The sequence below is a fragment of the Acipenser ruthenus genome, chromosome 11 (assembly GCF_902713425.1).
Source record: "Acipenser ruthenus chromosome 11, fAciRut3.2 maternal haplotype, whole genome shotgun sequence".
NCBI lineage: Eukaryota > Metazoa > Chordata > Actinopteri > Acipenseriformes > Acipenseridae > Acipenser > Acipenser ruthenus.
In genome coordinates, this window is record NC_081199.1 from 44,017,006 (window position 1) to 44,041,164 (window position 24,159).

The following is a 24,159-nucleotide window of genomic DNA, read 5'->3' on the forward strand; positions in this document are numbered from 1 at the left end:
AAGTATCAATATTGCTGTGAATGAAGGGGATTAGAAACCGGAAGCACTGTTTAGTTACGCCCTTTGTCACCATGCCATTATTTAGCCAAGTCCGCGTTACAGCCTTACATATACTTCAGCTTCATGGCTCAGTTTATTGGTGCCGTCAAAGAAAATGACCTCAACAGACATCTGCTATTTTGATAAATGACTGTATCGGACAACAGCTGGAAAACATGCAACAGGTCAGCATTAAACAAATTAAACTGATGCAATTAATAAAAGGTTTATTGGATACCAGAGTTGATGCAAGGTGGTTAATGCTGTGCAGTGTGCTGTGATGCAGTATGTAACGCATATGCTGAGCAGCAGAAACAGTGGAGTATCATGACAATACACACTGGAAATCAGGCAGGGACTGTGCAGAACCATTCTCCTACCTTCTGGACTGGAAACTTTAAATTACGTGTCAGCTGAAGTGCAGGTTTCATTTCATTTCAGAGCTCATAACAGATATCTGAAAAGATGGCTTGTGTTCACAAAAGTGTCATGTGGAGAAATCTATCACAGAGAAGAGCAATAACAGAAGGGGGAGATTTCACTGCCTGCAGCTCCCCAGGGCCAGCACTGAGCACTGTGAGGAGACAGCAGGCTGAGAGATTAGAAGATTTCCTTTCTAGAGGATAGTCGCTTCATTAAGCAGACTGGTAATGCCCTTGTAAATAGTTCTAGAACCCTGTGTTTATTTTGGCTTAGTGTACTGTGTATGCATGCTATGATTAATATTGTGGTTTACCCACATGGAGTAAATGATTCACATGTCAGCTAACAAAGCAAATTCAGTTCTTACCAAACACACTAGCCCTAACTCTCACCCTAACCCTCAGACAGGATGATTTGACCTACAATGACAGCCAACAAAGAGATCCCTCATGTTCCTGGAGGAGTGTGCTGCCCTAGTTTCTGTAACCCTGGCCCCAGCAAACACACGTTTCCTACCTTAAACTCCATGGGCGTGTACTTCTCATTCTTTGGCGTGGTGTTCCCCTTGTAGTTCAGGTGGTTGGGGGTGCTCGGGTGGATCACCGCTGATTCCTGGGTCTGTTTCTGGCACTTCTGGCAGTACGCGTAGATCAGGAACGTCAGCAGACTGGCACCAATGCAGCAGGAAACACCAGTTGCAATCAGGTGAACCACACTGTAACCTGCACACACACACACACACACACACACACACACACACACAATCAACAGTGAGTCAACCACTTTACTCAAGAAAATGAGAAACTGGAAGTTCATTGTATTATTTTAACTGAAATAGGAGATCATAATTTTATAGAGGCATGCTGTGCTTCCTTTACAAAATTAATTTGCAAGTTTGGAAACCTTAGAAAGGAGTAGCTTATTGCAGCTTGCCCATTTAATAGGCACCACTACTGAAAGAGGTGCCCAACCAAGCAGCCTTCTGCTCAGCTTGGAGGCCTGGTTTAATTGGGAGCTTGTAGGTTTGAACCCTGCTGCTGAATATAATGAGCGCTCTACACCATTGTGAGCAGCTGACTGCAGGACAGAGAGAAATGTGTTAGAACAACACAACTTGATCCTGTGCAAGTCAATCCTGCTGTACTGCCAAACCAGCCCATCCTGTACTGAGTGCCATTGGGAATGTAACTGCATATAAAACCTTTAATAGTTAAACAACATCTGCTTGTATTTCCCCCTGTGAACTGCAGGAGCCCTGCTCAAGCCCTGCTTTGGTGTAACTTTGGTTTCAAAAGTGTGTGTGGGGGGACGGGACGGACGACACAGTTTCTGCAGCTGGGGCATTGTGACAGATAGAATGATTCTTGGTGTTAGATCTCCCTCCCGACCTGTGAGGGCGCTGTGTAAAGGGAACACAGTACCCTGGACTGGATGGCCCGACAATTAATTCCCAGGGGTAGGCGGAAGTCGGCCATCTAGAAAGGGAGCGGCGCTACAGTACAATAAATCATCGACCCGGAAAGGAAACGATGTGGCATCCGTGGATTGGAGGAGCGGTTGCACTCGTTAACCAAGGGGTCATGGTTGGCGGTATATAAGGGGACATAGCGAGGTGATCTGTTCATTATTATGCTGAAACCGGAAGGACTAATTGTGAAACGACCGAGTGTTTTGTTTGTTTTGTCTATCTCGTCTTTAATATAACTGTTTGTTTGTTATTAGATAAGACGCCTAACACAATCCGGAGCTGTCACTTAAGGCCAGCACAAAACCCGGACAACACTGCACTTTGTATCATGGGTAACTTGTACTTCACCACGAGCACTAGAGCACTCACTTTGGACTTGTGATTGTGTTTTGTGTGTATGTACTGGATTATTGTTTATTATTTGTGGGAATGCAACCCATTGTTATTCCCTGCGTAACACACATCGCTGTGTATTGCCAGCCCTCCTTTTGTTTAATGTTTGGTCATCAGACCCTTTTCGATTACAAAATAAAACAGAAACCATTTCACCCGTACTTTGTTGTCCATTTTGTTTTTGGAGTACTGCACCTGCACTGCACTTGCACACTAATTACCACTTTGCCACATATGGTGTCAGAAAAGAGGATGGACTGCGTCACACTGTCCACGCTGCTGCAAGAGCTGGACAACAGACAGGAGAGTGCAGAGAGAAGGAGAGAGGGTCGGTACACGGCGCTGATTGAGAGGGTCGGTCTGGCGATCCAGCCCATGGTACCAATGGTACCCGTGATGACGGCCCCAAGGCGAGGGCACAGAAAATGACGCCAGAGAATGACCCAGAGGCTTACCTGGTCGCTTTCGAGCGGCTGGCTACCACCGCATCATGGGCGAGCCAACTGGGACCCTGACAACGAAGCCGCCAACTATGACTTGGTAAAGCGAGCCATCCTATGCCAGCTCAAAATTACGAGGGAAACGCACAGTGTACGTGCCTACAATATACCAAAAACGTATTGGAACACGCCTACAATATACCAAAAATGAATTCCAAGTTCCCTCATCTTAGGGTTGGGTTCTTCAAACAAGCTGTGGTATCAATCTTGCCTTTTTGCTTAGAGTAAATAAGGTGCTTAGAACACAGCATAAACGAACGTACAGGTACTTTTATACTAAGATTTGTTCAGGGAAAAAGGAGACAATGCTGTGCTTCATGAAACAGTGTAAGTGATTTCCAGTATAATATATTAATTGAGGGTTTTAATTACAAGCCTCATTGTTACTTCACAATAAAGCCAACCAGTTTCAATCTTCTCTGTTTCTCTCTCACGCACAGAGAGAGATAATATATAATATACCACACATTATAATAAATGGACAACCAAGTAATGTTTATTAACCATGAACTGAACTCCAAGAGCTTTTCACAGATTGTTTCCTCGACACAATAAACTTAACCGCGTATCGTGCTAGCGATTACTCTTTAGTTCCAGTTAGTTGTTGCACAATTAACGGCAAGCACAAACAAGTCCATTACAGTGATATTTTGTTGCAAGAACATGTGTTGCAGAGCAGAGCAGGGCAGAGCAGGGCAGGGCAGATCAGAGCTGAGAAGAGCAGAGCAGAGCAGAGCAGAGCTATGTGTGCTTGTCAGTTCTTGCTGCAGAGATGAAAGTCAGAGGAATGAAAACAGAACAAGAGGAGGTGGGGAATGATAAAACCCACGCACACACAGAGGAGTGGAAAAGCAATCACATGAACTTGTTTACCTCCACATTGCAGGTTCTTGTCGAAACTTGATGCTGGCAGGATCACTGCAACAGAACAAACAGACGACAAAGTGAGACGAGGGGAAAGATGAATCATCACATTACAGGACCTGTCAGATTAGCCACTTGCATTGAACCCCAATACACAAAACAAACAAACAACTGATTCCCAGGTTAAAGTTTTAAAGCATGGCTTTATTTTGTCAATGTACCTACCTTCTCATCCCTTAGCCACCCCAATACATACTCATGAGTATGTGTATAACGAATAGAATAGAATACTAAACTAGCTAGCTCAATCCACCAGGGCATCCATAGTTTACTTAATACAACACACACCAATCTTCTATCTTCTCAAAAGGCATTGGCAATGTGACAAAATACACCCCCATTGCATTGCCATTTAAGCCACATCAGGCTTAGCAGTTTAAAAAAAATATTTACTATGAGCTTAATTAGTTACACCCGTGACTGTGATGCATCTAAATAAGGCACATGGCAAAGCCTGACATGGATTGCAGTGCTATACAGCGGGAGTCGGTGCTGTACCTGGGATCTCATTGTACATGCACTCCCTGTGCTCCGTGCCGTTCCCGAGGCACTGAGAGGAGCCCGGGTTGTGAACCTCGCAGTGCCGGCTGCGGAGCTGCAGACCTTCCTCATTACACAGGCTCCACTCAGACCAGTCCGTCCAGCCACCTAGAACACACAGCAATGATCAGACCCCAGACACAGGGTTTGGTAGCAGGGTCTTGGCATGATACAGAGCAGGCAGTGGCAGTAAAGAGTACTGATGGGCATTACTAACATCTTTCACATGTTTGGAATAAGAGAGTCCCCTGAAGAGTCCAGCCACTGGAGACAGCAGCCAGCAGGACAATGCTGCTCTGTCAGTCACCTAGTTCCAAGACATTTATTCAATGACAAGTGCCAGGGCATTTGCTAACGCATTATAAATCAATTAGCTGCAGCACCACTTCAGGTGTTATAAATCTTTCTGCTCTCCAACTGCCAGTGTAACAGATTTGCCAGTTGGGAGTCCTCTAATTGGGTTGTCATATTTATGATGCATAGTTTTTATATTTCTTTTTAACAAGGGAATCTATACAGAGCATCAAAAGAAACGTATCACTATTATAAAACATTTATTTAAAATAAATAAATAAGGTATATAAATGATGGACATTGACGAAATGTGTTTGGTTTCTTTTTAATCACTTGATCATTCATCCTTGACCATGACACACTTGAGTGACTATGACTGACACATATGCACTTAATCACCTAATTAGTGAGGCAGTTGATTGGACACTGGATATGGAGTGATTTCAGCTGTTGAATTGCAAGTTTGAATAAAAGCAAAAAAAAAAAAAAACAATATGCCACGTCTTTCAAGAGAGCAGCACCTTCGTGCAATCGGCATGTTGGAGGCTGGACTAGGGCAGCGTACTGTGGCTCGCCGTCTTGGGTCCTCACAGCCAGCAATTTCAAACCTGGCGAGACGGTATAACCAGACACACTCTGTCAATGACAGGCCACCAACTGGGAGACTAAGAGAGTCACAACACCTGCCCGAGATCGACAGATCATTTTGCAGCATCTTCGTGATGTCAATTGTTAAATCAGCACAATAAAAAGTCACTGAACCTGCTCTAAAACAGAGTTTGTCATTTTTTGATCACATCTAGTGGATTTTATCCAAATAGAAGTGACACGTTTCTTTTGATGTTCAGTATATGCTTTCCATAATTGCAAGAGAAACAACAACAACAAGAGCCAATTGAAAAGGCTTTCTATTTGAACTCAAATCTATGTTTTTGCTGTGAGTAAATGGGTCACAGTTTCAGTGTGCTTAATAAAGAACATCAGGAATTTATTACATTTCCCAGCGAAGACTACAAAGAGCTCATATTCTACCATGTTTGATACAACAACGAGAATGTTCTACTGCAGTGTGTCTTACACAGTACCTGGCAATGAAAGGATGATTTCTCCTAGGGATAACCTTAGTAATAAAAACAGGTGTGCAGTCTTCTGGTCTGCTGGCTCCAAGCTTTCCATGTGTTCTCACAGTATATATGTGTTACTAATAGCAAGGATGGAAAACTGAAGCTTCAGACAACCCACACTTTAGGTGAGTCTAACTAAGCAAACAGTAAAGCCTGGAGGTGCCTGGACTGCTGTACAATGGGAACTAAACAGCCACAGAAGCAAAACACCCAAAAGTCCAGCCAGTGAGAAGCCCACATGCAGTACCTTCACAGGGGTGTGTGTTGCATAGAGCCTCAGATGAGAAGCCCACATGCAGTACCTTCACAGGGGTGTGTGTTGCATAGAGCCTCAGATGAGAAGCCCACATGCAGTACCTTCACAGGGCTGTGTTTTGCAGAGAGCCTCCTCAGTGTGAAGCCCACATGCAGTACCTTCACAGGGGTGTGTTTTGCAGAGAGCCTCCTCAGTGTGAAGCCCAATGCAGATGTCTCCTCCGTTTGCGGGCGCTGGGTTGGTACAGGTGCGAGTGCGCTGGTAGTGCCCGCCTCCACACGTAGCAGAGCACTGGGACCACGAGGACCAGCAGGACCAGGCTCCTGTCACTGAAACACACAGAGAGGAAGAGAAACAGACCTGAGCACCATGAACATGAATGCAAGACAAGCACCATGAACATGAACATGAATGCAAGACAAGCACCATACAGACCTGAGCACCATGAACATGAACGTGAATGCAAGACAAGCACCATATAGACCTGAGCACCATGAACATGAACGTGAATGCAAGACAAGCACCGTGAACATGAACGTGAATGCAAGACAAGCACCGTGAACATGAACGTGAATGCAAGACAAGCACCGTGAACATGAACGTGAATGCAAGACAAGCACCGTGAACATGAACGTGAATGCAAGACAAGCACCGTGAACATGAACGTGAATGCAAGACAAGCACCGTGAACATGAACGTGAATGCAAGACAAGCACCGTGAACATGAACGTGAATGCAAGACAAGCACCGTGAACATGAACGTGAATGCAAGACAAGCACCGTGAACATGAACGTGAATGCAAGACAAGCACCGTGAACATGAACGTGAATGCAAGACAAGCACCGTGAACATGAACGTGAATGCAAGACAAGCACCGTGAACATGAACGTGAATGCAAGACAAGCACCGTGAACATGAACGTGAATGCAAGACAAGCACCGTGAACATGAACGTGAATGCAAGACAAGCACCGTGAACATGAACGTGAATGCAAGACAAGCACCGTGAACATGAACGTGAATGCAAGACAAGCACCGTGAACATGAACGTGAATGCAAGACAAGCACCGTGAACATGAACGTGAATGCAAGACAAGCACCGTGAACATGAACGTGAATGGAAGACAAGAACGATACCGCACACACGCTGATCTATCTCAACAACACGTACAGTGAATCGCTCCATGTGACACTGCAGGTGTTTGATAACGCGCATTAGTGTGAGGTCAGAATGAGGCCTTCAGCAGGGTCAGATGTCATGCAAACCATTATTTACAAAGGCAGAGTCACAAAGTGTTGGATAAACAGTACCGTCATTTAAACAGGTGTGACAAAAAAAATGCTAAGGATATGACAGCCGAAAGTGTTGAATTGACACACACAGTGAGCTTGTTTATATTCAAGAGAAGATTTAAGATGGAGCCATAATGAAATAATACAAATCTAGAGTCAAGACTGGTGCAAAAAACAAATGTGTGAAATGGCTTGAATGCACAGTGTACAGCATGCATGCCGTGTGATTCCTTAACACACTGTGACCTGTTTGCCTTGCTGAATAGCAATGTAAGCAATACTGCAGTAGCTGAATCTTACTCCTACTAATAACAATGTATTTATTTGAAAATGAAATGTGTCAGTCAATAAGCCAAGCCTCCCCCCCCAGCTCTGTAAAGGGTTACCAGGGCAGGGCTGGGTGTTGCAGTCCTGGTACTCCACGGCTGAGCCCACGCAAGGCAGCCCCCCGTTCCTGGGCTCGGGGCTGGTGCAGGTCCTCTTCCTGGTCCTGTAGCCCGTCTCGCAGTCCTGGGAGCACGAGGACCAGCCCGACCAGTTCGACCAGCTGCCGTTAGCACTGCGAGACAAGGACTGGCCACTCCTCCGCAGATCTTCAACTAGAGCTGCCAGAGGAAAGAGGGGCTCAGACACCAAGATAGATACAGTATAGTGATGCTTTCACATCAGTATCAGAGGCACACGATGTTCTACAGATCAGACACCAAGATAGATATAGTATAGTGATGCTTTCACCACAGTATCAGAGTCACACAATGTTCTACAGATCAGACACCAGAGACAGATACAGTATAGTGATGCTTTCACCACAGTATCAGAGTCATACAATGTTCTACAGATCAGACACCAAGATAAATACAGTATATAGTGAGGCTTTCACCACAGTATCAGAGGCACACAATCTTATACAGATCAGACACCACAGATAGATACAGTATATAGTGAGGCTTTCACCACAGTATCAGAGCCACACGATGTTCTACAGATAGGACACCACAGACAGATACAGTATATAGTGAGGCTTTCACCACAGTATCAGAGCCACACAATCTTTATACAGATCAGACACCAGAGACAGATACAGTATATAGTGAGTATATATAGTGTACATATCATTGCCCACCCCTAGTATATACTGATGCGTTCACCACAGTATCTCTCTTCTACAGGTCAGTTTTTATACAGCAGATCAACTGTCACAATGAACCTGATGCTGGTATTCATACCGGGGGCTCAAGACCTGCAATATACTCTGAGATACTTACAGTCAGTTTCGCAAGCGGAGGAACCGTGGCTGGGGCAGAAGCGAGTCTCCACCTTGCGCTTTCCGAACTGCAGCTCGTGGGGGTCGGCCAGCTGAGCTCGGCAGGTGTAACGAAGCCTCTGCTCCTGCCGTGCCCCGGCCTGCGTGATGTTCACCGGCATCCACGGAGTCCACGGAGTGTTCCGTCTCACCTCCGGACACGACTCCAGGTTGCAGGCTTTGTACTCCTGTGGGGAGCCCATGATCAGCACAGAGCAGGGACAGCACACTGATTTCATAACATGATGAACTGAATGGGAACGTTCCAACATGGTCCTCGTCCAACGCTCTTGCAGTTTTATTCACAGCTATTAAAACATCTACTGTACTTGAGGCAAAGTGCCATGTTAGCACTGGCCTCATTAACATGTATGACAGGAAGATAAGCTGCTAACTGGCTTCTTTCACACTTACCAAAGCACACCCTGGACAGCTGTTCCCATTTTCACAGTTCCGGACTCTGGAATGTATCCCTCCGCCACACTCTGCGCTACATTTGGTCCACGATCCCCATGATGACCAAAATATGGGCAACGGACATGGACTGTTCTCATTGCAGAACCTTTTGAAAATAGAACAAACGGTCAGTCCTGCCCTGCAGTGCACACCTTTCACAAGCCAAGCTTGAATCAACATCAGTCAATGTGAGGAGATACAGAAAGAGACAGTCAACAAGAGCAGCTCACTAAGGCGGCACCCTTACCTCTCCTCTCGACTCTGCCCCACACAGACTCTGCCCCCGTGCCGGGGGGAGGGGTTGCTGCAGGATCGCTGCCGGACCTGGAAGCCGATCCCACACGTAGTGCTGCACTGATCCCACGATGACCATGGCGTCCAGCCACCATTCCTACACAGAGCGGAAGACAGCGGTCAGCACGAGCAGGGCCCTGTACTCCCTGCTGACTGGCTTACTGAAGAGTCCTTCAGCTTCAATACAGTACGGAAGCAAGGGCTTGAGATCTCAGCTTCAATACAGTACGGAAGCAAGGACTTGAGATCTCAGCTTCAATACAGTACGGAAGCAAGGGCTTGAGATCTCAGCTTCAATACAGTACGGAAGCAAGGGCTTGAGATCTCAGCTTCAATACAGTACAGAAGCAAGGACTTGAGATCTCAGCTTCAATACAGTACGGAAGCAAGGACTTGAGATCTCAGCTTCAATACAGTACGGAAGCAAGGACTTGAGATCTCAGCTTCAATACAGTACGGAAGCAAGGGCTTGAGATCTCAGCTTCAATACAGTACGGAAGCAAGGACTTGAGATCTCAGCTTCAATACAGTACGGAAGCAAGGGCTTGAGATCTCAGCTTCAATACAGTACGGAAGCAAGGGCTTGAGATCTCAGCTTCAATACAGTACGGAAGCAAGGACTTGAGATCTCAGCTTCAATACAGTACGGAAGCAAGGGCTTGAGATCTCAGCTTTGCTGAGCACTGCCTGCACCAATTTGCTTTTCTAATATTCTGCTAATTAAAATGCATTGCTGACAGAGACTGGAGCTGGAACATGTTAAGTTCAAGTGAGGGAACGCTGCTCAATTTGCTAAAAGTGCTTTGTTCTGGAGTTGCAGTTTCATGATTTAACGAGTCCCAGAAAGACCTAATCTAATTCAGAAAACTGCCTTTTAATCTCACAGCGTTGTGCAGTGGATAAAATGCAACACTCCTTTGTGTAGAGCCCTGAAGAGGAGATTTCTCAATCATTATAACTGGGTCATGCCTGCAAACATGGACTTGGACAGAAAGTGGGGCCTGCAGCAAATGCGGGGGTAACCTGGCCTTTAAAAACACTGGCATCGGAGAGAGAAAGCAGCTCCTTCAGTGGAAGACTTGAAAAGGGAGGGAATACATTCAGAGGTAAATGTTTCACTGTGTTTTCATACAGCCCCAGATCCCCAAATATTCAAGCGCCCGCTTGGATGCCAGTAGCTGCCTTTTTCAAATGAGACCTCAGCCAAGCTCGGGGGAGTTAGGATACTTCCTGGTCACCTCCAGCAATCCCAGACGCTCAGGAAACACATTATCTTCCCCACCAGTATGTTTTTAAATGTAGAGTACCCACGTCTTCATTACCTGGAGCAGTTGGAGACTTCCATGGTGGGTCCCTCACAGTCACTGCCTCCGCAGAGAGGGGGCGGGCTGTCACATGACCTGGAGCGGCACATGCAGGCCCCGGTAGTGTCGCCGTCATCATGCTTGCACTGTTGCCATGGTGACCAGGGTCCAAAGGCACCGTTCACAGTTAAGTTCTTCACCTGTGTAATTATTTCATGGGGACGGTCCAGCAGTGATCAGGGTCAGACAAGAACAATGCATCTCAATTATAAAAAGGGAAGCTTCTAAACTTCAGAAACAAAGGCCTTGCAGCTTGATGATATCACTAATCATAGGGCAGAAGGCTCTGCTTCAGAGATAACAATGACAGAACTGCAAAGCCCTGTGCATTCACAGAATAGTAGATAACAATGAAACTGCAAAGCACTATGCATTCACAGAATATAGATAACAATGAAACTGTAAAGCCCTGTGCATTCACAGAATAGAGATAACAATGAAACTGTAAAGCCCTGTGCATTCACAGAATAGAGATAACAATAAAACTGCAAAGCACTATGCATTCACAGAATAGAGATAACAATGAAACTGCAAAGCCCTGTGCATTCACAAAATAGAGATAACAATGAAACTGCAAAGCACTATGCATTCACAGAATATAGATAACAATGAAACTGTAAAGCCCTGTGCATTCACAGAATAGAGATAACAATGAAACTGTAAAGCCCTGTGCATTCACAGAATAGAGATAACAATGAAACTGCAAAGCACTATGCATTCACAGAATAGAGATAACAATGAAACTGCAAAGCACTATGCATTCACAGAATAGAGATAACAATGAAACTGCAAAGCCCTGTGCATTCACAGAATAGAGATAACAATGAAACTGCAAAGCACTATGCATTCACAGAATATAGATAACAATGAAACTGCAAAGCACTATGCATTCACAGAATAGAGATAACAATGAAACTGCAAAGCACTATGCATTCACAGAATAGAGATAACAATGAAACTGCAAAGCCCTGTGCATTCACAGAATAGAGTGATGCACTCTGTGATGATGTGACTCATGTTAGAGCTGTTCCCGTGCTAGTAACATGCACTCACCGGGCACTCTGTGATGTTCTGGCTCCACTGGCTCATGTTGGAGCTGTCCTCAATAGTGGTGCAGCGTCTCTGCTTGCTATCCCAGCCACAGTATGGATCCCGGGCACCCAAACAAATACTGCAGGAAGGAAACACATGGATTCCTGTCAATTGCCAATTCATTCAGCTAGAAAATAAAACTACTGGAACGGGAAAAGGTTACCTTGGAAAAAACAATTGGAATAAAATAGCTTGAAGGGGTAAACAAATAACTGTGTAATGCCCAAGACAATGTTTTATTATGGAGAATGCAATCCAGCAATTAAACTGATTGTATGCTTCTTAAATATATAGTCTAATTGCTAAGCAATTCACTGAAAACAATTTCACATGAATGTAATAAAGCTGTCTGTCCCAAGCCATGTGGTAACTGGCACAGCCCGAAGGAACAAAGACGCGTTCGTATGTGTGGCAAGTGAAGGTGAGAAAACTGACCTTTTTCAATCACCCAACAAATTACTAACTGAAAAACAAAACTGAAAACAATAACATTTTCCTTCGCAAAAGAAAAAGAAGAAGAGGAGAGGGAGCCTGATCCTGCAGTAAGTGCAATGAGATACACGCTGACACCCTGGTCATGCTCCTTCACAGAGGAGAGGGAGCCTGATCCTGCAGTAAGTGCAATGAGATACACGCTGACACCCTGGTCATGCTCCTCCACAGAGGAGAGGGAGCCTGATCCTGCAGTAAGTGCAATTATTATTATTATTATTTATTTCTTAGCAGACGCCCTTATCCAGGGCGACTTACAATTGTTACAAGATTTCACATTATACAGATATCACAGTATTTTTACATACAATTACCCATTTATACAGTTGGGTTTTTACTGGAGCAATCTAGGTAAGGTACCTTGCTCAAGGGTACAGCAGCAGTGTCCCCCACTGGGGATTGAACCCACAACCCTCCGGTCAAGAGTCCAGAACCCTAACCACTACTCCACACTGCTGCCCAATGAGATACACGCTGACACCCTGGTCATGCTCCTCCACAGAGGAGAGGGAGCCTGATCCTGGAGTAAGTGCTGCCCGTGAATGAGATACACACTGACACCCTGTCTAGCCTGAACACTGGCACGGTGTTCTGAGCCTCAGGGGCATTGGTCCACCCGACCCTGAAAATCCCTCCTCAAAGAGGACAGAGTGCCATTTAGTCCTTGCTGTCACCCGTGATGAAAACTGAGACTTTTCAATTTGTCAGAGTGAACCAGCCATGATAAGGCATCAATCACATCCTGGACAGGAGCTTCCCGTTACGCTGGCTCCACGCCAAGCTCATTGAGGCTCTGATACAAACAACGCTGCTGTCTATGGGACTGGAGGGAATGCTAACCCAGTCATTAAATCATTGTTACAGTGGAGGGGCTGCAGGCTGCAGGGGGAGCAGGTCCTGACAGGCATGCCTTTCACTCCTCATGTTAGAGTGGGAAGGTGGTAGGTTTAGATGTCCTGTGCTGTTTCAAAGTCTTGTAGGTTAACAGTTTAAACAACGTTGCATTTGTGTTTTTTAGGCACTGAAGCTTTGATTCACACACATCTTTAAAACACACCTATTCAAATGAAGTCCAGTTGGATTGCAATGAAAGACTAAATCAACAAGGGCATTTATTTTCCTTCTCTCTGAAATGTTGAATTTCAAAGTACGGCTTGCTTGGTTAAGGAGTATCATATTGTCAGACAGGGATGTGGCTAGTGGGTTATCTTTGAGCTGGTGCTTCTGAAATGGTTTAAACCTGTAACACAGGATGCAATGTAAGCCTATTAGCCTATTGAAACTTAGAAGAAGAAACTGCTATTAACCTCTTATAAGAAGCCCCTTCACACCCCCAATCTCACACACGCAAAGTTAGCATAGAAGAAACAACTGTGGTGAACTGTCAGCAATAAAAGCAGCCAGGCTAGTAAGCTCTTAAGACTACGGGAATACTAACACAAAAAGAATAGCTGAAAGCAATGCTGAGCTGACACACTGCATAATACAGTCCACTCGCTCCTCTGCCATGCGTCACAGCACCACAATCAAGAACACATCCCTTCTATAAAAACACCCAGACTGGAAAACTGAGTCTGCATGTGCAAAATCCAATATATTTATTATTAACCATATGCTGTACTTTTTAATGCACAGACCTGGAATGCACTTAAGTTAAAGTCTAAGCACTAAAAAATACGACAAAGTAGGATTTGAATGAAATTAGTGGAGACAGGGATACACTGCCAGTTAATTCTAATACTAATTCACCAATACACACACTAATAATACAATACTAATAATAATAATACTAATAATACTACTACTACTACTAATAATAATAATATTTTCAAAACTAGTCTAAAAAGTAAATGTTTTTGTTTTTTATTATTTATAGATGCTAATTAGTACAGTATTACTGATTTTAACAAGTAGTAAACAACAAAGTATGCAGTTTGATGGCAAAGGCCATCACTCCTGGAGCTTACTACCCAGCACACACACAGGGAGTCCAGTGAATTTACTACCCAACACACACACACACAGGGAGTCCAGTGAATTTACTAACCAACACACACAGAGAAAGCCCAGTGAATTTACTGTTTTGAATTGTACAATTTAAAAAACTACACTTCCAATTCTGAAACAGTGAATCTACACTTCCAATTCTGTAGAGTGAAACTACACTTCCAATTCTGAAACAGTGAATCTACACTTCCAATTCTGTAGAGTGAAACTACACTTCCAATTCTGAAACAGTGAATCTACACTTCCAATTCTGTAGAGTGAAACTACACTTCCAATTCTGAAACAGTGAATCTACACTTCCAATTCTGTAGAGTGAAACTACACTTCCAATTCTGAAACAGTGAATCTACACTTCCAATTCTGCCTCCACAGCAGCTGGGCCAGTGGATTTGTGCTGCCATGAGACAGAGAGAGACTAGTCTGTCTGTCTGTCTGTATATTCCTGCAGGCAGCAGACTGTCAATGCAGTGTGGCATTGACACAGTCAGGGCTGGCTATATAATACATGTTAAATCAGGCTTTCAAATCTAATTGGCCCTTAGGCATATTGAGAACATCTCCTCATGTTAACTTGCTTCATAAAAATAACAAGGTGGCAGGCAGCCAAGTAATACAAACTGCATTGCTTTTTAAAACCAGAGGGCATGGTTTTCAGAGAGTTGTTAAACCAGGAAGTTATTACATTAGAGATAGGAAAAATACTGCAGGGGTAACTTTAGTGACAAGCCAGTCCGAAAGTTATAATACTGACATAAAAAAACAAGAGTTAAGTAGGTTTTCACTTTCCAGGGGGCACTTATTGGCTTGTAGGAAATACAAGCCTCCCAAGCAATGAATCAAACCTCAAGATAGAAACTGCTTTAATCTCGGGGTCTGTGCCAGAGGAAATGAGTCTGTAATCAAAACACTCTGCTACCAGTAATACATACTTTTCTGAGTTTGATTACTTTTCTTTTTTTTCACCAAGCACTTCACTAGCTGCTCTATGCTGGGGCTCTCTGAATTCACCAAGCGTTTCACTGCTAGCTGCTCTGTGCTGGGGCTCTCTCAATTCACCAAGCGCTTCACTGCTAGCTGCTCTGTGCTGGGGCTCTCTCAATTCACCAAGCACTTCACTGCTAGCTGCTCTGTGCTGGGGCTCTCTCAATTCACCAAGCACTTCACTGCTAGCTGCTCTGTGCTGGGGCTCTCTCAATTCACCAAGCACTTCACTGCTAGCTGCTCTGTGCTGGGGCTCTCTCAATTCACCAAGCACTTCACTGCTAGCTGCTCTGTGCTGGGGCTCTCTCAATTCACCAAGCACTTCACTGCTAGCTGCTCTGTGCTGGGGCTCTCTCAATTCACCAATCTCTTCACTGCTAGCTGCTCTATGCTGGGGCGCTCTCAATTCTCCAATCTCTTCACTGCTAGCTGCTCTGTGCTGGGGCTCTCTCAATTCACCAAGCGCTTCACTGCTAGCTGCTCTGTGCTGGGGCGCTCTCAATTCACCAAGCACTTCACTGCTAGCTGCTCTATGCTGGGGCGCTCTCAATTCTCCAAGCACTTCACTGCTAGCTGCTCTGTGCTGGGGCGCTCTCAATTCACCAAGCACTTCACTGCTAGCTGCTCTATGCTGGGGCGCTCTCAATTCTCCAATCTCTTCACTGCTTGCTGCTCTATGCTGGGGCTCTCTCAATTCACCAAGCGCTTCACTGCTAGCTGCTCTGTGCTGGGGCTCTCTCAATTCTCCAATCTCTTCACTGCTAGCTGCTCTGTGCTGGGGCTCTCTCAATTCACCAAGCGCTTCACTGCTAGCTGCTCTGTGCTGGGGCGCTCTCAATTCTCCAATCTCTTCACTGCTAGCTGCTCTATGCTGGGGCTCTCTCAATTCACCAAGCGCTTCACTGCTAGCTGCTCTGTGCTGGGGCTCTCTCAATTCTCCAATCTCTTCACTGCTAGCTGCTCTGTGCTGGGGCTCTCTCAATTCACCAAGCACTTCACTGCTAGCTGCTCTGTGCTGGGGCGCTCTCAATTCACCAAGCACTTCACTGCTAGCTGCTCTATGCTGGGGCGCTCTCAATTCTCCAATCTCTTCACTGCTAGCTGCTCTGTGCTGGGGCTCTCTCAATTCACCAAGCGTTTCACTGCTAGCTGCTCTGTGCTGGGGCGCTCTCAATTCTCCAAGCGCTTCACTGCTAGCTGCTCTGTGCTGGGGCTCTCTCAATTCACCAAGCGCTTCACTGCTAGCTGCTCTGTGCTGGGGCTCTCTCAATTCTCCAATCTCTTCACTGCTAGCTGCTCTGTGCTGGGGCTCTCTCAATTCACCAAGCGCTTCACTGCTAGCTGCTCTGTGCTGGGGCGCTCTCAATTCTCCAATCTCTTCACTGCTAGCTGCTCTATGCTGGGGCTCTCTCAATTCTCCTAGCTGACTCCAACCGAAATACAATGGCAGTCTTATCAAAATACCCCTCCTAACCTGCTGCTCACTGAAGGCACTGAAACACATGCTCTCGCACACATTCAGTTCACCAGTCCTATCTCAGGAGGTTCCCCCCCAAAACACAGTGTAGTTGCAATGGGTATTGATCAGCTTCAGCCAAACCGGTTAATCTGAAACTAAAGAAACCAAGACGCATATGCAGACATAATGTGAGCCGCTTGTCTGACGTCACGGTCGCGACGTTCGGGACGTTCGGTTTGTTAGTCCTGATGTATTGGGGGGGGGGGGCAAGCTAAACGTCAGGAGACCAAAACCGGAACTTTCCAACAGCAGGATCATAGAGACATTTATCAAACTGAATTAATGACAGATGAAGCTGATAGATGATAAATTCACTGTCATTCTGTTGCCAGAAAACAAATTAGAGATGCAGGAAAGTGAATGAGTCTCCTAGCAGCACAGTGACGGCAGCCCTCTGACGGACTGAGAGGAAGTGAAGATATAAGAGGTCATGTTTAATTCCACTAAGCACAACCACATGTACAATGGACTTTTAAGACACTGATTCATAAACAAGTTCCTTTCTTGTGAACCATTTAGCTTTTCTTTATGCATATAAAAAGGAACACCACTTTATCGTTCATGGATAGTTTATCATTTACTCCATACACTATTTAAAATATATAGAGTGTTTATATAAAAAAACCCATTAAGAAATGAAAATATGCTTTTGTACTACTGTAGAAACAGTGGCACTACCACTACTACCAGAGTGCTGACATTTCGTTAAAGTAACAATTAAAGCATGCTATGCAGGTACTGTGGTTTAAATTCTCTCTAAAGGAATAACAAGGAAACTAGAAGTTTGAGAGAATTAGTGAGGAGCAGAGTTCTCTCCAGGCCTGCTGCTTTATTTTAAACTGGAACACGAATCATAGCCACATGACATCTCATTCATCAAGGTCAATAATAACCTGCTGTGGAACCCAGACAATCCCAACAATGCAAGTTCTCTGTCCAGGGATTTCAGAGTGGAGTTGGGAGGAAGTCATTACATTCAATTTGAAAAGAACCCGTTCGTTCCCAAGGTGGTCACTGAGATGATTATCCTGAACAACGGCCGTCTGGTATGGAACAGGGCTATATTCAATGAGACACGCAAGGGACGGAGCCCCAAGAGGTTATATATTATATATAAACTCACAATTAAACACAGCTGGGGGAGGTGGGGGGGAGGCAGTATCTACTGGCTGAAACATTACTAACTTTCATTGAAAACAAAACCTGACCAGTGAAGTGCATAGAAAGGGGAGTGCCCCAGTGTGTCAGCGCTCTCCTCGCCACCCCGCCCCTCCGCATCCCTCGCCACCCCGCCCCTCGGCACCCCGCCCCTCCGCACTCCTCGCCCCTCCGCACCCCTCGCCACCCTGCACTCCTCGCCACTCCGCACTCCTCGCCACTCCGCACCCCTCGCCACCCCGGTTCCCCTCCGCACCCCTCGCCACCCCGCCCCTCGGCACCCCGCCCCTCCGCACTCCTCGCCACCCCACACTCCTCGCCACTCCGCACCCCTCGCCACCCCGCCCCTCCGCGCCACGGTTCCCCTCCGCACCCCTCGCCACCCCGCACTCCTTGCCACTCCTCGCACCCCACCCCTCCGCACTCCTCGCACCCTGCACTCTTCGCCACTCCTCGCACCCCACCCCTCCGCACTCCTTGCACCCCGCACTCCTCGCCACTCCTCGCACCCCACCCCTCCGCACCCCACCCCTCCGCACTCCTTGCACCCCACCCCTCCGCACTCCTCGCACCCCACCCCTCCGCACTCCTCGCACCCCACCCCTCCGCACTCCTCGCCACGGTTCCCCTCCGCGTGTTGGCACTGCTCGTCCAGGCGCCTCTCCTTCAGGCTTTTGTATCCTCACTTCGACAACATTGTGTCCTTGTGTTTGAATGCTCTTTTAAAAACAGGACAGCGTTTCATTTGTTGAGGTGTACTGTAGTTCCAATGTTAGCTTATTAGGGGCATAATAAAGCAGCGTTTCCTCACCGTTCAGTTTTGTAATTGGAACACCTTTCCAGGGGGATCTTCAGCACATTCCCGTTCAAGCCCACGAAAAGCGACCTATCACTGTGCAGGATCTGGAGGCTCAGGATTGGTTCCCGCTGACCCAGCGGAAGCAGCTGCATTTCCTCCAGGAAACACCCCCGCAGGCTCTTATTGGACGTAGCCAGCACCTTCAGGATGGTGCCGTATTCTGATTGGGTAAGAACAAAAATCACTGAACCAAAACAACAAAAAAGCAGCAGTGTTTGTGAGTGTAGGAGCGTGCAAGCTCCTCTTACCGGTTCCGATGTAGATGACATGGTGCAGGGTGTCCCTGCCCTGGACGATGTCCACCACTAGCTTGGAGAAGCGGACGTTGTCCTGAGTGACGAGGGGGTCCACAGAGACGGGCTGCACCACGTCGTTCATGAGGAATAAGCGCTGTGCGTCCTGCAGGCTGCGCTCTGTCAGGTTCTCATTGGGAGTGTTGTCATTCACTGTGCCGCACTGGGAGGATACCAGACACATTATAGAAAGAAAACTCAGTGGAGACACCAGTGCAAAAAACAACTGCACTGCATTGAGTTTACAAATCATTAAAAGCTGTTATGTTTCCGTTATCAAGGAAGTGTTAAACAAATGCAGTGAAGACACCAATGCAAGAAATGCTGACTCAGGTTGAGTCCGATGCAGAGCTTACCTGGAAGTTGGGAATGGGGTTCGGTGTAGGCAGCCATGTGGAACGTGGGTTTTCCTGATAGCGGAAAGGTCCATTAAACGCCTGGGTTATAGCGCTGAGATTGAAAGAGCAAACTGCTGAAGCAGCAATGCTATTACTGCAGATTAAAGAAAGAGAAAGAAAACTTACTGAGCGACAAAACAGCAGCCGCATGCTCTAATGAATCTGAGCAATGCTTTCTCTCTGTAGCACACCTCCTAACAGCAGCAGCATGTTCTAATGAATCTGAGCAATGCTTTCTCTCTGTAGAACACCTCCTAACAGCAGCAGCATGTTCTAATGAATCTGAGCAATGCTTTCTCTCTGTAGCACACCTCCTAACAGCAGCAGCATGCTCTAATGAATCTGAGCAATGCTTTCTCTCTGTAGCACACCTCCTAACAGCAGCAGCACGCTCTAATGAATCTGAGCAATGCTTTCTCTCTGTAGCACACCTCCTAACAGCAGCAGCATGTTCTAATGAATCTGAGCAATGCTTTCTCACTGTAGCACACCTCCTAACAGCAGCAGCATGCTCTAATGAATCTGAGCAATGCTTTCTCTCTGTAGCACACCTCCTAACAGCAGCAGCATGTTCTAATGAATCTGAGCAATGCTTTCTCTCTGTAGCACACCTCCTAACAGCAGCAGCATGCTCTAATGAATAAGTAATTAAATAAAATAAAATCACACAGACCCCTTGGACTACTACATTGTAATCCATGCACATTCTCCTTTCTGTACTGTGCGCTTATAATGATAGTGTAAGTATGGGCAAGCATGGAGAAGTTATTCTCATGTTCCACAGGTATTACATATTGAACACTGCATACACAATGCCTTGCTCACTTTGTAATGTAATGTCCCTACAGTGTTTGGATGTGCAAGTAATGAGTTCTTGTCTTGCCCTGGTTTGAATACACATGCAGCTGATTGGCAGTGCATCTGGATGCAGACCGGTGAAGTTGGTCATTTCATTCATATTAGTAAGTGTTAAGTACAAGAACTGGAATACAGGTACTTCCTAGAGATTGTAGCTGCTTATTACTGTGTTTCAATAAAATAAATCATTGTGCTGAACATCTGCAGGGCAGAAGAAAGGTCCAGGGCAGGTAACTGCAACCAGGATTGATCCTCAGCACCATCTGCACTACAGGTGAGTTTGCTTGAAAGCTGCGCTGGCCTGTCTACAAAGAAAACTCCAGCAGAATGGTGATTTACTGAAATCCAGGACATCAGAAAGCAGACATCAAAGTTTCAGTGCGTACACTGATCTCAATCCGGACGGCATGTACAGACTGAAACCTTGATTCTGACGATGCTTAAGAAAGAGCATGAAAAGGTTTTTGTGTTGTATATATATTATACATATTTACCATCTCAGCAGCAGGGGAGTAAAGAGTCATCATGTATTGCAAAACTAGCTTTACATGACGTATCACGGAGGCATGTATTTTGATACAAGACTAAAAAACAAGAAAAAGCTTCTCGTAATCCACCACATGGTTCTCGAATGCTGAAACAATGTGATTCCAAAATCAGGACCATCGCATGTAATGCATCGCCATACGTAACTTGATTGTAGATCGTTTCATCCTGGAATACTTTTTGATGCACAGAATGAGGTTGATATTTTTGAAGTTAGTAGTTTTAATGTGTTTGCACTTTGCCCCACTTTTGAATTGCATTTACTTTAAACTCAAAACTCTAACAAGGTCACCTCTATTCCAAGACAGATTATCTATCCACAGCTCTTGAATGTGGCAATTCCAAGACCATTATACACTCCTCTATATTTTTTTGCACACTACACTGTATTGCTTTTTTGCAGCTGCTAGATACAGATACACTTATAGCTCCTTGATGGTAACACTAATACTTCAAATGCCTGCATGAATGACCCAATGTAAAACAAGGTTAAAAGCCTAAGCCAGCGATGCACTCTGAAGCAGCAGCGCAGTGTCTAATGGCTATGAAGCAATTTGCACAGGGCAAGCTGTACGAAGCATTCTGCACTGCATAAGCAAACACTGCCAGCAGCGATGACAAAGCCATTTCCTGACCCCAGCCCAAATCTTTTGCCCAGCAGTGTAGCAAATCACTTTGTAAATGTCACAATAGTATTACTGAGGCAGACTTCTCCCTGGTGCTTCCATATCTCCATTTCACAGGGTACTTGTGTTTAGCTAGGAGGTTAATATGCTTCTTTATACTGGCTGTCTGCTGGCCTTGGGAACGCATTCAAAAACCTAGGCTGACTCGAGCAGTCCTGACAAGCCTGTCCCTGTCTTAACACTTGCTAGCTTATGGTTTAGGGTGTAGTCTTGTTCAGCAACCATATATTATTATACCTAAGCTGTATATGGCTTGAGAATTAAGCGATGAAATAGAAGCAGTAAAATATCAAATAAACATGACCTCCGCACATGCCAGATTGTCAGGACAACTGTAAGCACCGAGATAATCTTGAGGCAAAACAGAGCTTTCCTGCAAACGTGTGCGTGAAAGGACAGGTTTTCAGTGTTCAGTTACAGTCCCGAGCACAAGAAACCCCCCACTGTAACTGTGAAGCACCAGCAGCCTAATCAGTGTGTGCGGTTTCCTCCAGGCATTCACAGGGGAGATCGCAATAAGAAGTACAGTAAATTAAAGGGCCTGTCCTGCTTCGATACTTGAAGCACAGCAGCAGAAAGAATCCGGACTCAGAAGCCAAGCCTCTGAGCAGATCAAAAAGAGGAGGGGCGCTTTGTACATGGTCTATTTAGAACAAAACCCAAGGCGCTGGAGTGGAAGGTGTGCAATTTATTTCAGGCAGTCGGAGATACTGCACTTATGATTACATTACCATATTCTATTAGTGAAGCTATCATGGTCATGAGCAGAATGAGTCTTTCCCCTGTGGTAAGATGAAGGCTATTCCATTCTCTCTACCAGCAGCACTGCACAGGTTAACCCATTGGGAGGCTGAGTTGCTATTGCAAATGTGGGAACTGTATAAAGGTGAAACAAAACAAGCTGCTGATCAGGTGCTATTGCCAGGGGGAATCAGGAGCTGGTTTATAAAAGATATGTTTGGAAAGCTGTCTCTGGGCACCACGGTAAAGCAAATGATGGACAAAAAACAAAAGCAAAGGATTCTCACAAGATGCGCTTACGGATACATGAATTCCAATTTCTCAGCACTAACGTCGCTGAAGGGCTTTGTGACGAGACGCTCGGCATTTCATTGGTTTGTGTTTGCTTGGAAGCGCTTTGTTTGGAAGCGTTGCGTTTGGAAGCGCTTTGTTTGGAAGCACTGCGTTTGGAAGCGCTTTGTTTGGAAGCGTTGCGTTTGGAAGCGCTGCGTTTGGAAGCGCTGCGTCTGGAAGCGCTGCGTTTGGAAGCGCTGCGTTTGGAAGCGCTGCGTTTGGAAGTACCTTTCACAGAAGACCCCATTACAAGAAGAGAAGCGATTTCTGAAAATAAATACCGCTACTGATGAAAGTAAAAGTAAAACCCAAAATGCAAGTAGTAATAACAATAATGATGCTCTTACACATCAGTGATGCATACACACTGGTCTTACACGTTAGTGATGCAGATACACACAGCTTTTACACATCAGTGATGCACACACGCTGCTCTTACACATTAGTGATGCAGATACACGGCTCTTACACGTTAGTGATGCATACACACACTGCTCTTACACGTTAGTGATGCAGATACACACGGCTCTTACACATCAGTGATGCACACACACTGCTCTTACATGTTAGTGATGCAGGTACACACAGCTCTTACACATCAGTGATGCACACACGCTGCTCTTACATGTTAGTGATGCAGATACACACGGCTGTTACACATCAATGATGCACACATGCTGCTCTTACACGTTAGTGGTGAAGATGCCATAGAGGAGGTCCTGCTCGGGCAGGTAGAAGGTGCTCTGCAGCTCGTTGTAGTAGAAGGGAATCTCTCCTGAGCGCGAGCAGTTCAGTCTGGCCTTCATGAAGGTGGTCCATGTGTCCTCCAGCAGGAACCTCCCCCCGAGGTCGTTCTTGCAGACCCGCGCCACCCGCGAGTACACCACCTTCCCACAGTCGTGCTCCACAGCGTTCTCTCGCAGGAAGAAGTACGTGAACAAGCCCATGTCATAGGCAGCAATGAAGTTGGGCTCTAAACAAAAAACACAAGCAGGCAAGTCAATCTCTGTTAGCGGCATTCCATACAGGGCAGGGGATTCCTACTCAACATATTCTCTGGTGTTCCAATCTCAAAGCGCAAACCATTTTGAATTGAAATTAAAATTATAAAAAGGAAAGCAATAAGCTGCACATTGAACATTTGAAATGAGAATTGCCAACATAGAAGCAATTTGATTACAATAGTGTTTAGGTCTGGGGTTAATTGAAAATCCAGCAGCAGTTCCTTTCTGTGTTCCCCTCTCCAGTGGCGTCAGTGATGTTGACACAAAAGCGATTTAATGTAGTTTTGCTCGATTAACTTTGAGTAACTTAAAACAAACTTTAAATACATCTCCTTTATGTCAACATTTGATATGATCATCCGTCTAACAAAAATGAGAGGTTACCATAAAACAAACAGCAGTCCATGCAAGGACTGCCCGTTTAACATGAAGGTTATAACAGATACACAGTAGAGGCTAATGGGCTGAATTACATTATTAAACGTAGGCTACTTGGGAGAGGTAAAGGGCAGATGCATCTT

The 24,159-nt window shown here is 45.6% G+C and overlaps 1 protein-coding gene across 5 annotated transcripts in view; it reads right to left on the minus strand.

The window, feature by feature from the left end:
- Positions 1–24,159, minus strand: part of sema5ba (sema domain, seven thrombospondin repeats (type 1 and type 1-like), transmembrane domain (TM) and short cytoplasmic domain, (semaphorin) 5Ba) — an 88,311-nt gene that overhangs the window by 3,704 nt on the left and 60,448 nt on the right. For 4 of the 5 annotated variants that reach the window (XM_059034123.1, XM_034044524.3, XM_034044526.3 and 1 more), the window contains exons 8-21: positions 23,322–23,607; positions 19,429–19,564; positions 19,028–19,235; positions 18,732–18,939; positions 11,725–11,842; positions 10,630–10,811; positions 9,261–9,404; positions 8,972–9,119; positions 8,520–8,745; positions 7,641–7,859; positions 6,120–6,290; positions 4,246–4,395; positions 3,697–3,741; positions 979–1,184 (exon numbers count right to left, since the gene is read on the minus strand). In XM_059034123.1, the coding sequence (XP_058890106.1) occupies positions 979–1,184; positions 3,697–3,741; positions 4,246–4,395; positions 6,120–6,290; positions 7,641–7,859; positions 8,520–8,745; positions 8,972–9,119; positions 9,261–9,404; positions 10,630–10,811; positions 11,725–11,842; positions 18,732–18,939; positions 19,028–19,235; positions 19,429–19,564; positions 23,322–23,607 (2,447 nt within the window). Of the gene's footprint in view, positions 1–419; positions 497–978; positions 1,185–3,696; positions 3,742–4,245; positions 4,396–6,119; positions 6,291–7,640; positions 7,860–8,519; positions 8,746–8,971; positions 9,120–9,260; positions 9,405–10,629; positions 10,812–11,724; positions 11,843–18,731; positions 18,940–19,027; positions 19,236–19,428; positions 19,565–23,321; positions 23,608–24,159 lie in introns of all 5 variants that reach the window. The other variant, XM_059034124.1, reaches the window with a different exon arrangement.